At 47.1% G+C, this 14,179-nt stretch overlaps 1 protein-coding gene across 7 annotated transcripts in view; it reads right to left on the reverse strand.

The window, feature by feature from the left end:
• The window catches only part of LOC144142289 (uncharacterized), a 79,187-nt gene that overhangs the window by 9,341 nt on the left and 55,667 nt on the right, over positions 1-14,179 (reverse strand). For 6 of the 7 annotated variants that reach the window (XM_077673671.1, XM_077673675.1, XM_077673674.1 and 3 more), the window contains 2 exons: positions 4,209-4,337; positions 1,001-1,066 (listed from right to left, as the gene is read on the reverse strand). In XM_077673671.1, the coding sequence (XP_077529797.1) occupies positions 1,001-1,066; positions 4,209-4,337 (195 nt within the window). The remainder of the gene's footprint in view (positions 1-1,000; positions 1,067-4,208; positions 4,338-14,179) is intronic. The other variant, XM_077673672.1, reaches the window with a different exon arrangement.

The following is a 14,179-nucleotide window of genomic DNA, read 5'->3' on the forward strand; positions in this document are numbered from 1 at the left end:
ACCAGCTATAGAACAATGTAGTAAGGCTAATCGTGGTTCAGGATGAAATGATTTGAAAGACGATGATGATGATGATGATGGTTGGATTTTTATGGCGCAAGGCCAACTGGGGCAAAGAGAGCCAAATCAGTGGTTATGTATGAGGAATGCAGTATAAAACACTAAAATAGCACAATAAGAACGAAAGATCAGTTGAAGACAATAGTAGTGGGTGGTGTATAAGCCCAGTGCGGATTATGCATGGTACAAAATAATGTTTTAAAAACTAACACCTGACAAATACTTAAAAACACTTTTAACGAAAACCATAACATCGTCACCCAAAAACAACAATGGTTGGAGTCTAATGTGTTGTTCGTAGAGTTAGGCAAAGTGCGTGTGTCGTGTTGTGTCGAGTTTCTTGCATTGAATGAGTATGTGAACTAGGAACAAGTCACCCTCAGACAACTTCAAACAAATACATTTCCACATCCCACATGGCTACACGCCATTCACCCCACAATATACTACCCCCTGTGCCGGCACTGCGGCAACCCAGCAACGCTCTTCCATATGGTTTGGGCATGCCCTTCAAACCCAGACCTTGCACCAATTCCCAGTCCTACATACGAGCAGTGGGAGAGTGAACTTGCCAGCTCGGACCCAAGTAAGCAGCTCTGGCTTGCTGAAAGGGCGAAGACGGCAGGCCACACCAACGGAGTCCTGGACTGAGGACCCCGCCCACTTACAAGCTCGATGGATCTGTCCAATAAAGTTTTCTCCTCCTCCTCCTCCTCCTCTCCGCCCCTGCTACACAGGGGTCTTGAAGATCGCGAGACAAGATACGAGTGCGTTGCATGTGTGTGCCCTATCTGTAGCCGAGCAAAGGCAACTTCTGTTTATCTGTTGCGTGTGTCGGTAGTGTATGATCCCAAGTGTGGTTTTCAAAGAAACCCGCGCTCAGTTGAACGCATCATTTTCGTACGCAACTCATAAACAGCTGCCTGATGTGTGTACTTACACTTACGACTGGCGAGACGTGCCCTGCAAATCCTGGAGGCGGACGAATCGTGTTTGGCTCCGTGGCCTGTTGTGAAAACGCAACACGGATTCAAAATTTTGTTTTTCTTATATCTTATGTGAATTTAGAGTTTTTCTCGAGCAACCAATTACTGTTATCAGCCATCGGTGCTTGTGCACTCCTAAAGCTTTATAATGGAACAAAGAAGAGATCTTATGTTTTAAAAGGTGCCAAGAAGCAAAATCTAAGGTTCGTTCTTTCAAACACGGCTTTGTACAGAAAACAATAGTACATATTTTATGGCACAATTTGAAGGAATAACCTAGTAACTGGCTGCAACTTGTGAACTTGGTAACAAAATTGGCACGATGAGTATCATCTTCATCCTCATCATCAGCCCACTCGAGTCCATCGCAGGACGAAGACCTATCTCATTCAATTTTAACTGCTGCTGTCCTGCGCTGCTCGAGTCCACAGTTTACCCCCGAATTCCCTTATACCTTCCGTGCATAGGAGGAATGGCTTTCCCCTTCTACAACCATCTTTTGGCATTCACTCGGTTACCCTATTTGTCGACCGGTTTCGTTTCACTACATGGCCAGCCGAAGTCCATTTCTTTTTCTTTGTTTCAACTATATCTTCTACTCTAGTTGGTTCTCTGAACCAGGTGGTCAGTTTCCTGTCCCTGAGTATTGCTCATCAGATTATTTGTTCCGTGGCCCATTGGGCCGACTGAAGTTTGCTTTCCAGTTTACTATCACGCCGAGTTGTAGCTCCATATGTCATAACCGCCAGTATGCACTGGCTGCAGATTTTTTTTTAGTGTCTGAGGTAGCTTACTTTTTATTTTTGGGAGTGCTTGGCGAGCGCTCCCCAACCCATACCTATTCTGTGCGGGGCTTCTCTCTTGTGGTTGTGGTCAGCACTGACCACCTGTCTGGGGTGGTTGTATTCTTTCACTTCTAGCGGTTTTCTAAGTTGTAGACGACGTTTTCGCATGCTTATTGGTCATTTAGATTTATTCATATTTTTTTGCCCCATGGTAGTGCTTTCGGATTGTAGTTCCTGAATCATAATTTGCAGGTGTTCTGCATTTTCATTCGGCAATACGATGTCGTCCGCAAACCTCAGATGGCTCAAGTATTCCCCGTTTATCCTTATTCCCGTGTTTTCTCAGTCACCCTTTGAAAATACCTCCTGCAGACATGCTGTGTATAGATTTGCGGAATGGTAACTCCCTCTCTTGCTCCCTTTCCTTGTGGATTAATATTCTGCTCGTGCATTCCTTATATGTGCCTTCAAGACGTCTTATGTAGGACATCTCTATTCCCTGGCCTCTTAGCGCTTCCACTACGGTAGCAGTTAGTACGGAATCAAAAGATCTCCACATAATTAATATTTCCTTGTAAAGGGGTTTAATTTATTCTGTGGAATTTTTTATCACTTGATTGAAAAATTGGAGGTGCTCCATGGTTGAGCACCATTTTCTAAGCCCAGACTGCTGTCAGGGTTGTTGGAATCTATGCCGTCACTAATTCGGCTAACTATAAATTTGTTAAAAATTCGGTTAACAACCTAGAGCTGGCTGATGGGTCTGGGATTCTTGGGGTCCTTGGGATCTTCCTTGTTATAAATCAGAATAATGTTGGCTTTTTTCCAGGCTATGGGAACAATTCCCATTCCTAGACTATGTGCAATTCAAACCTCCAGAGTATCAAACGCATATTTATGGGGCCGTTTTTTGCATTGAAATTCACCGCACATTACCTTGCTTGCGTTCTATAGACATCTGCGAAGTAAGGAAGTTCGAAAAAGTAAGATAGTGCTAGTATTAACCCTGTTTAGGTTCATGCATAAACTCTTCTAGGCTGAGAAGCGTACTGACACGTTTTGATAAATACAGTCGAACACGGATATATCGAACTCGAAGGGGATCGCGAATTAGTTCGATATATGAAAAATTCGATATAAAAAAATAAAGGCCCCGAGACCTTACCTGTGGCGGACGATCACCTACAATCGGCGCATTCAAGAATGACAACTAATTCCGCACACACGATGCAACGGAATGTTTTATTTCCGTGAAAAAAAATCGCTTATCGTGGCCTGCTTCTTCGTCTTCGAAATGAAGTTGAAGACGCTGGCCTCGATCTTATCGAGGCTGTCCAGGTGTGACAGCCCGGTTCAATCCATGTCGCCACAACAACGGCGAATCAAGCCGAACGCTGCCGCCACTTCGGCGGCGGAGTACGCGCGTGTAGCCGCCGCCTCGTTCGGACGATCTTCGTCGCCACTTGAGCTGTCGGCCTGGGCATCCTGGGTCCCTGCGACCGCAGCTACAATGTCCTCGTCAGCGAGGCTCGCAACAGCCTGAACATTGCAGTCCACTTCCACGAAATCGTCCGCAGACACTTCGGGTGGAACGGCAGCCGGGAAGAGTGTCGACAACTCGCGAAACGCGTCGTCTTTGCGCTCTTCGTCGCCGTCTTCACCGGTTTCCGCAAGTTCCGCCGTCCCGAAGCCTGCCTTCCGGAAGCAGTTGGCCACTGTGTCCGTCTTCACGTCTCGCCAGGCGCCCGTCAGCATTTGAATGGCACCAAGCAGGTCAACCTTCAGCTCGCTGCCCATGCGGAGGTTGACGAGCAGCCTATCAAGGAGTCGCCTCCTGTAGCCCACCTTGAAAGACTTGATGATGTCCTGGTCGAGCGGTTGCAGCTTCGCTGTCGTGTTGGCCGGCAGAAACTTCAGCGCGATGTTTTTGAGCTCGCAAGTGGTGTGGTGGGCTGAGCAGTTGTCCACAAGAAGGCAAGCGCGACGCCCCGACCAGCTCGACGTCCCACGCTGATCAAAACTCAGAAAATATCAACAACAAAAAAGAAAGAAAAGGCGAAAGGAGGAGGCCGCCGGCGCCCAACAGCGTAGTCCGAGCCCCCGAGCCCTCACGTTTTTCAAGCGTTTCGGGTGTCGGCGGAGGCGCTGTGCCGCGTAGGTGGCGAAGGTCGCGGGGCGCAGCGAGTGCCGAAGCACACCTTCCAGCTCTCGCGGCGTTCGATATATCCGATGGCGGGTAAAAATACCGTTCGATATAAACGTGCGAATTTCTATACTTTTACAAAGGATTTTCAAGGGGATAATTTACGAGTTCGATATAGCCGAAAATTCGATATATCCGTGTTCGATATATCCGTGTTCGACTGTAATTGCTTACCTCAGTACCTTTGGTACCCGTATCGCTACCCGGGCAACCGTTGGCATGTTGTTGGTAATATTCAAACATTCCTTCCGTAGCCAGAGCCTCCAGTTCCGCCAGAAAATTCCTGCAGTTTTCTGCCAGTTCCTGGTAATATGTAAGGGAAATACATGCAGAAAATTATATGTGAGCGCAATATGCATAGGCAGTTCTGCTGGTATAAAATGACATCCCAAGATTTATCTGGAATTCTTCAGGTGGCCTTACAGTTTTCTATAAGAATGGGAATCTTTCGTTAGGTATATGCAATACGGCCCAAGACAGAAAAAAAACTGTAGCAACCTTGTGTCTTAGATACTAAAATCCACGTGGTGTCGGCATAGTTGAATAATTTGGTGTACCTTTACTGAATGCGTGGAATGACCTTAAAAGTTGCATAGGACATCTACACTTTAGGTCTAAGATGTATGACACGCTAGCGTTTCCCCGACGTCCAGAGAGCGTTTTGGAACAGAGTTACTACATTTACCATTCGTGCTTTCCAAGTACCGAAGTTCAGGGACGAGAGTTAAAGTAGCCGCAATAGTTTTAATCACCTCAGCACAGGAAACTCGGAGGCCATCTAGGCTTGCATGGCTTAAAATATGTGCGTGAAAAGTGGCGGCTGCGGGGTGAGTGTCAGTTCGAGAGGGAAAGCAACAGTGTTAAAAGATTTTATCGTGCTCATCTGACTGAAGTTGGAGTTCTTGATAAAGCACCAGAAGAGGGAGAGTGTGTGTGCGTGTGTGTGTGTGTGTGTGTGTGTGTGTGTGTGTGTGTGTGTGTGTGTGTGTGTGTGTGTGTGTGTGAGAGAGAGAGAGAGAGAGAGAGAGAGAGAGAGAGAGAGAGAGAGAGAGAGAGAGAAGTGTCTGTTAAGTAAGATTTATTGAATCTTCGGGAGAAGACGATAAAAAAGATGGCGGACCTGATCTATGGGTTGAGAGAAAATTCCAGGGCCCCTCAATCAGCTCACGCTGCTCTGGGGTGACAAGCTGGTCAGGGCAGCCTGTGTCGATATACGTTGCATATGTTATGTTTAAATTGTTGATCCTTGAGCATATCCTTAGATATGACCCGGTTTTGTCGAACTGAGTGGATGTAGAATTGAGTGGATGTTTGCCCGTAGTTAGCACAGTTTTAGGTCCACGCCGAACACTTCCTACCAAACAACCTCGCCAATCTAGATTTATGGATATGTGTGTTGGTTTGTATCCTTACCCGTGTTTGCGATTCATAAGCAGTGAGATCCCCGTGTGGCATGGAGAAGGATGGTGTTCGTAGGCGTAGGTTGAGGAGACGTTTTTTTATATTTGTCAGAGGGGCGAGCATGACAGGCGTGTATCAACAGGGGAGCACGAAACGCGAGTTCGAGTGTATCTTGGCCGGCTGCGTCGCTCCCTTCCGGATCCTTGTGTCCGTGTCAATGTATTGTGAACTTTTATCATTGTGCATTGGAAAATATGTCTAGCGTGTTTAGGTACTTTGCTTGACGCCAACATGCTAATGGCCTATTGATCGTATGTATTCATGTTTAAGCATCTATTCTATAGTTCTGCAAGAAGAACCGCAAAGAGGATTCAATTCCCGTGTGTATAAATGTAATGCAATTTCAGTGATTGCAACAGTGCTCCAGTACGACAACTTTTGCCTCGTACTTTTCAATGTCCCGGCGTCGGCGTATACTGTCTTCGTGGTTTTTGAGCTTTCCTTACAGAAAGTTGGTGCTGGATTGTCGCCTGTCCTTGCCTAGGTTTCAATCTATCTTTTTCAGTAGAAGGAGGGCGTTCATGGAACGCCTTGGGATCAGTGTGTTATCCACTGGGGCATCCATACTTTTTTATCAGGAGATGCACCTATATTTTATATGGTGACCGGCCCACATCTTGTTTTTCCAGGAAACTCATTTTGTGCTAGTAGAGTGACCTCTCTGATTTCTAAACAGGTATTGTAAGGCGCAATTTAAAGACCCTTCCGGCGATCGCGAAAATGAGAGGTTAAGGGCTCCCCTCAATGCTACACTAATGATGGTGTTTATTTGGCCTTCTTCATTAAGGATAAAGTAGTTTCTGGTGCTGCAGGCTATGCGACACCTGGCTCATGATCAGTGCCTGCACAAGTTTTATCATTTCGTTCTGTCATTCCTGAACTTTCCCTGTGCATGTGTTTTACTTTGTGGGCTCAATGGCTAAAGATTTTCTTTACTTTAGGCGCTGGTGATATCGGCTCAGCCGCTTCGGGAGAGCCACGCCGAAGAAACTTGCGTGAAATATCTAGGGGATCTCATGCCGGATGGCTTTTATGGTTCTTTTTTTAATTTGCTGCATGGCGCCATTCGTCGCCTTCCGCCCAGATTTTGTGGTGGTGACACGGCCGCGAAAAGTTAAGTTATTTTAAATTTCGAGTAATTAGACGCCGCACAAACTCGGTTTTCTTTCGTATTGGGATACATTTATTTCGTTCCTGGTTACAATATTGGCTTCCTTTGGTTTTAAATGCAGAACATTTCTTTAACTCACGATGTCACTCGTTCTAGTTGTCCATCGTCGTCCGCACCCCTCCCCCTACACTATATAAAAAAAATATAATATTTACCGGCGCCTGGTTTCGATCCCACGACCCTGCGGGCGGAACGCAAGGTAGATGGTGCTCTACCCACTGCGCCACAAAGCCGACACAGAATGGAGGGCTACGAACGCGCCTTATATCCTTGACTCATTCAAACTACGTCAAGAAGCTGCTGATACAACGAATTCACTACCTGTGGGCGGAACGCGAGGTACATGGTGCTCTTCCCACTGCGCCAAAATATTCATACCCACCTGCTAATAAATGATGTCACGTGACCACGTAATTACGTCTCCTCATTTAATTACAATACAACAACCAACAGCAACAAGTGCAACAACATTAACGTAACGCAAACTACTTAACGTCGTGCGCCCCCGGAAATGCTCTGCATTTGATCGTGCCCCTCGCGAGGGGGATGTTTAGTTTCCTGCCGCAGCAAGAACCAGGCGGCCTCCTGCGCAGTTTGTGGCGCATACCCACTTGGGGGATTGGCCAGGATCGTTTCACTTACTACATGCCGGTTACGGCATGGTTTGACTCTTTTTGTGCAAGCGCGCGTGATTGTTTTCAGCGTGCCGGATTTTGCTCCCAAGTTTTTTTTTGGCTTGAAAGGGAGTCAACCTCGCGGCCCGCATCCACCCCTGCGCATCCTCAGCCCCTTCTTTGAGAACCTGGTGTTATACTTGTGCAGCTTTTTAGGCTAGGCGGCAATATTCGTGCTGGGGCCCTATTCTCGACTGCACATATTGCCGGCAATTCTGGCCATTTGACGGAAGACTTTTCTGATTGGCGTTCAATTTTGGTCACGTGCTTCCGGTTGACAAAGCGGTTGTGTGTGCTGTCATCATTTTGATGTTTCATGTCGTTTACGGACACCAGTTCTAAAGTTTGCCTTATTTCTCGTTACTAAAGGCGCATAATTATTGGCCGGCAATAAAAAACCAGACTAAATGCAGCGGACATGACAACGTAAGCCTGTCTTTGCTATTCAACAACAATACTGCTTGTAATACACACCCCCTCTGTGATTGGCTGCGAAGGCGTGACGTAATATAAACAGTTGGCGGGAACGATGGCGTCATGCATTGGCAACTTCAGCCTGCGTAAAAGTGACGCAATGCTACGCAACAGCTTGAAAATGGCGGTTGTTTTTGTCGCAAACTACAAGCAAAATATGGCAAAAAACTGCCCCGGCTTACCGTGCCGCGAAATGTGCGGCAATTTGCAGCAGGAGCAGTTTCGCATGCGCGCTGTTTAAAGCATGTTTCCTACCGAAACAAATTGTAGTTTCAACTGCTTCCAAGTCAGCAATCATGGAGCATACAAGTAACGTGCAGTATTTTGCTTTTATGTTTGGCAATAAAATAAGAATTATTTGCTTGGCGTAACCGCTACATAAGAGGGTAGTACAAGCCTCTCCATGACAAAGAGAACCCAATGCATGGCATTTGTCCACACTCGTCCTAGTAAGCTGCAGGGTCACATAATCGAACTCAAGAAAAAAACAACAAAGAAAAGTGACTATTTGGTTCATTACAGCCGGCTTAATTTCAGGTCGTGGGAGAAGCACTCATGTTGTGGCATAAGTTGCGGGCACGGGAGGCGACCGTGTCAGCTCAGCAACTAACTGGAGTGCGCAGGCGCGGTGCCTGCTCAGATAGCGTATCTTTTCTTATGCCTCGGCCGTAGTATCGTTGTTTTTCCGTTCCACAGTCGAAATGCCGCTGCCGGGCATTCCCAATTCCGGCGAGCCCTCGTATCTGGCTGCATCTGTTGTAGTTTCCTGTTAGCGCTGGTGACGTACTTCCGTCGAGGCTTCATCGATAAGCACGGCTGATAGTGGACGGCTAGCAATCACGGGGGAACCAAAAAATGAGCCCACTGACGCTAGCGCGTTAAAATTAGTGTGTCCAATTAATAGATTGCGCGTCTCTAAAGAGTCCGGTCGCATAACACGCCTTTGCTTCATGACGAGCTCGAAAATTCATTTCTAGCCTGATTACTTTTTTTCACTACTCCATGAAACTTGGGTCACTCAAGGGACAGCTGTAATTAAATAAGTCTAGCTGAAACCCCTGGTGTGTCGAAGTGTGGGGTGTCTTCTGGCCCAGCTGAAGAGGCAGCGCTGAAGCATGAAGTCGGGGTGAGGGGAGCTCCACTGTGAACTAATCTTCCTCTTCTGGTGTGAGCATAGTCAGTTTCAATACTTCATTATATTTAATATATTTACACGGTCCCACCACGGCTTCCATATGGCCTGTATAAGTAGTTGGATCAAAATACCAACACAATAAATAACTTACCAGGCGGTGCTAACGATTAGCAAAAACACGTTATGCATTTTTTAATATTGAATAGCCATTGCGTAAGTGACGTACAAGGGTAAAAGTAAGCAGAAGAGAAGAATATGCGCACAATCTGTATTTGTAGCAGTACACGGAATCGACAGTAATCTATTGGTGACAGAATTTCTTCAGCATAGAAGCCTTGTAGCGCCCTTTAATTTAGTTCTTTATGCGCCGGTACAAAAAAGTTGGCGCAGCTTTCACTGGAGGTGAAAGCGTGGAGAAACAGCAGAGATGGCGCGTATAGGTGTTTCCTATAGTCAGCATAGCCAAGCGACGCATGGCCCCATCTAGGAGAATGTTTGAAGCTAAGTCCACGTGTTTGTGGGCCTCAATTTAATCGCTCACAACCGCTTGGTCTCGTAGTGTAGTGGTTCCGCTCCTGCGAAGCAAAGATCCTAACCCAGGTTCAAATCCCGTTACCGTTTTTTTTTTTTTCGTTTTCACGGTTTTGCCATATTTCAATATTAACATTTGTTATCACGCATGTAATTGATGACATCTGTATGCATTATGAATGGGATTTCCGGTATTTTCGTTGCCCTTTGGTTAGTTTCCGCTACTGCTTCTTGTACGTTTTTGCGGGTTTTCCCCGTTGAGGTCGGTTTCGGCTAATTCTGTTCCGTATTTTTCTACCCCGTAGCTTTCTACCATTGAAGGCCCCTTTCGGGTGTTATTTATTTCAGTCCGGGTGGTTTTTTTATGCTTTAGGTACGTTTTTTTCTATTATATAAACCCCGTAAGCAAGATGAGGTGACGCCTGGTTTTACTGACTAGGAAGCGCATATACGCGCGGGCCCACCTTATATAGCTTATTCTTGGTTCGACTGAGTATATACGCGGTAATGGTTAGAGACTCGGCCAACTTTTCTGCCTGGTTATACTTCTAGACTACGTCGAGTTTTCTCAGTGGTGAAACAATGTGCGATGTACGAGAGCTCATAACTCCAGATCTTCTGAAACTGTGACATTTCACAGCCGCTTCCCCGGCGCGATGTTCGGGTTTGGACCGAAGTCGTCACATCCATTTTCGAATATCAGCGCGGTTCCTATTCTTCGAGAGGGACGCTGCTCTGCGGCCCCATCTATCCCTTCGTCGGAGACCCAGCTGTTGCACCTGACACGGATTTCCGAACTTGCTGGGAAAAGTTCTCCATGACCGGCAGGATAGATCGCTTTATCCGCAGCCTTTCACATTGCTCCAAAAGGTAACCGCGTTAGCACGCGTCAGAACATGCAGCAAGCGGTGCCCGTAACTCGGCGCATATAGCTCTAGGTTTTCTGTGCTCCCTACTTCAGTCTGTCTCTGTCTCTCCCTCAGGTGCAAAGGCTAGTAAACTTGCGATAAGAAGAGCACTCGAGAGATCATGTCACAAACGCTGCGTACAGTGTTCTCTAACGTTTAGCAGTGCCGGCACATGGCTAGGCGATCCTTGCTCCGCCTACACAGCTGCGTGAAGGTTGTGCTTGGTGCCTCGCACCGGAGTTTTGTAGCGTGATCTACACTGGCCGATGTTGAGCAGTTTCGCGTGGCCCCTGGAAGGCCGTGCTGTGTATGCGCGGGGAGCAGTGACGTCACACGGCACACAGAACGTTGCTCGCTAACTGGCGTGTCTCACACACTCCACGCGCCCAGCGTCTTCGCCGACCTGCGTTCCATACGTGGCGACCCGTTCTACTTTGTGATCATGCGAGGGGTGGCCGGGTGAGGAACCGATGGCTCGTGCGTCGTAGCGACACCGGCGTGAGCCTGTGGAACCAGCTTTGCTCTTGGGTGACCGGGGACGCTACGCCTCAGCCCATTGATAAATATACACGTGTCACATAATGCGTATACTGTTGCGTGTGTCATTGAAGCAGCAATAAGCATGATAATCAAGCTAATCCTAGAAATCCAGGGAAGCTAAGAATAACCAGCTGAACCTTAGCTCAGCCTACGTATATTCTGGCATAGCCGAGCTAAGACACTGCTAATTTTTTTACTAACGGCAACGTGGAACCTATCTAGTGGAACTTTTTGTAACTGTTGCCGGTTGATTGCTTAAAATGCCGCCAGAAGCTATATTGGCGCGGGTGACAGAAGGCGACGGCGGGGTGAATTTTCTTTTGCAGTAGATGTAGTATTTCATTTAGCAAAAATCAAGCATCTATGATTATTTATAAAAGCACACTGCAAATATAACTTGTGTATTATTTTGCTTTCTTATATTTGCTTAATGCCTCGTTCTTCTTCAACGATGTTGACAAGTATGAACATTACACCGCACTTAGACGTGTAGATTTAGCTGTGACTATATGAAACTATTGCGCAGGTCTTGTTTTACTTTGGCCGGGTGGCTGAATGGACTCACGGGCGGACGGACGGACGGACGGATGGACAGACAGACAGACAGACAGACAGACAGACAGACAGACAGACAGACAGACAGACAGACAGACAGACAGACAGACAGACAGACAGACAGACAGACAGACAGACAGACAGACAGACAGACAGACAGACAGACAGACAGACAGACAGACAGACAGACCAAAATTTCTGGGTTTAGGTAGCCCAAGAAAGACTATCGTCTTTAAAAAGAGCTGGATCACTGCAATTCGTCTCACCTCAGCTCCCCACCCTTCAACTGTTTTGCAATACTGTCCCCGCTGTCTAGACACACGGACGCCTTTGCCCGAGGCTCTTTCGACGAAGGCCTGCAGGTCAGCGCAGCACGCAGTCGTACACGATGAACTGTACGCCCTCTCCCTCCGTACAGAGAGAGAATGAAGTTGAGAAATCATTGGCGGCATTAATTCGGGAAGCTAGCCAAAGCAGGATAGCTCAAGTAAACGTAACTGTAGCCTCGGCGGCGCCTGCACGAGATCCGACGCGACGATACGCGTCAAAGAACACCCGCGTTCGTTCTGTTAGATGGAGGTTGTGAAAAATAAGCGAACGGTTCCCGGTGCAAATGAACCTCGCCCCAGATAGAAGAAGCTCTCCATTGCATGAAAAGTCGCTACAGCAACCAATAACACCATAATATGTAATTTTTGAAACCCCAAGTGGAGCGTTTCTGACATTTGTTTACCCCTGTAGCTAAGACACATTGTAACCGCACCAGACGCCTAGCGTCCGGGTGGCGACGCCACCGCGCTGGCGCATGTTGGCAGCTATAGAAACCCAGCGGTTCATTTAGAGCTGGCCCGTACTTTAAATGCTTCACAAAGCATTTGCTCGGATTTCCGTGCGACCACCCTCTCTTTTCTTTTCTACCCTTCTATTACAAACAAAACAATGAAAGAAAGACACTAGCGCGTAAGACAAGAAGATAGCGAAGCGGTACGCAACCTTCACGGCCATCTTGACGGTTTAAGTTCACAATTGCAGCCGATTTCCTTCTTCGTCGCTGCCGCAGCGACCTTTCCTCCATCATTGTTGCTATAAGTGTGAGTTTCCCTCATTTTTCGGAAGTGATAATCCTTGGACATCACCATGGAGGGGCGTATGCTATGACATGTTTTTGTCATTCCCTACAAGTGTTGCCACGATTACGGCGAACGCTGGATTCTTTTGGCCAATGTTCGCCAATCTCCCAAAGTGGATATGCTTGGCTTGACAAATGTCCGCCGCGGACGCTGTGCGGTCGCCGCGAGGGAAGCACTCACATGCGCTCGGCATTCTCTAGTTTTTTTAACTGCCGCGCGGCCACCGCGAGGCACGAGCTCGCGTGCGCTGGGCATTTTCTTGGCATTTTTAACGGCTACCAAGCAAAATAATGATGTGAATAACAGCTTCGGTGTTAAAAACGCTTTCATTCCAAGGCGCTAGAAGTCATTTCTAGCCTTCCACTACAGCATGCTTTATAGCCAATTCCGAGCTACCCTCGTAAACCGCCGAAATTATTTTTCTCGCCTCACGTATCAGTATCGGTATCAGTAAGGGCATCGGTATCAATGTAGTTGCATTGGATATTTCGACAAAATGGAGTGATTCATGTAATTACAAACATAACGCGAAGTTAAAATTCCCATGAGTGGGAATGCAAATAAGTATTAGTGGGCTTTGTGAGTTGCGCGTGGAAGTAGGGAATGCAAGCGGTGATCGCGAGTGCGAGCGATTGCGAGAGGAGAATGCGAAAAGCGAATGCTAGTGAGGAGTGTGAGCGCGAGTGGTGAGAGCGAGTGATGAGCGTGAGCGTGGGTTAGTATGAGTGGTGACGCCGATTGATGAGAGTTAGGGCGAGTGAGTGCGTGAGAAAGAATATATTTTTTTGAGTGATTGTGAGGACTGGCGTCCAGTTTTGGCCAGGTACATTTCAGTATTCGGCCTCATCTACCAAGCCCTTCAGGTCCCTCATTCACGCAGTTCCAGAGCAGTAATTGACTTTGGAACCTCCTCGTGTTCACTCTAACCTTGAAACATTGTGGAGATCTTGTTGGTGTGGGTGTGCTTGCGTCTAGAAACTGTCAATTTGCGGCACAGTAACAAGTCGCCCAACAAGAGCACCCGACGAGAACTAAGTTTGGATTTGTTATTGATTTGACTGTTTATTTGGGTTAACGCGCCGACGCTACACAGGCGATGCGGGGCGCCGTAGTGGAGGGCTCCGGATTTATTTTGATCACCTGGGAATCTTTAACGTAGAGCGAAAAATCTTTTGGCAAAATTACACGTGTTGTGATGCGCGTTCAGCGGTAATTTTTTTTTAAACGAAAGCTTTCTTTGTAGGACCAATGGCACCCTGTCAAAAAACTAATGCGTTTCCTCACAGACTGGTTGGTCGACCGAAAAGCTGTGATGAGATTTCCGGACACACGGCGTATGAGTGAAACCGGGCTTCCACTGTGTAAAAACGATTACTTGAAAATCTCGAAAAAGGAACTGTTTTAGATGAGACAATGCACGTATTGATCGTGAAGAAGGAGTACATTAGTACATCTTTATCTGACAAACCACGTACCGGTATACATTTAAATAGCTCGTAAATGCGTTTGCTTAGTGCGTGGAAAAGTGTCACGTGGGTTCGTTCTTCATTTGTGACTTAGGGTCTT

The sequence above is a fragment of the Haemaphysalis longicornis genome, unplaced genomic scaffold (genome assembly GCF_048455015.1).
Source record: "Haemaphysalis longicornis isolate Haplotype H1 unplaced genomic scaffold, Haemaphysalis longicornis Haplotype H1 scaffold_6, whole genome shotgun sequence".
Lineage (NCBI taxonomy): Eukaryota > Metazoa > Arthropoda > Arachnida > Ixodida > Ixodidae > Haemaphysalis > Haemaphysalis longicornis.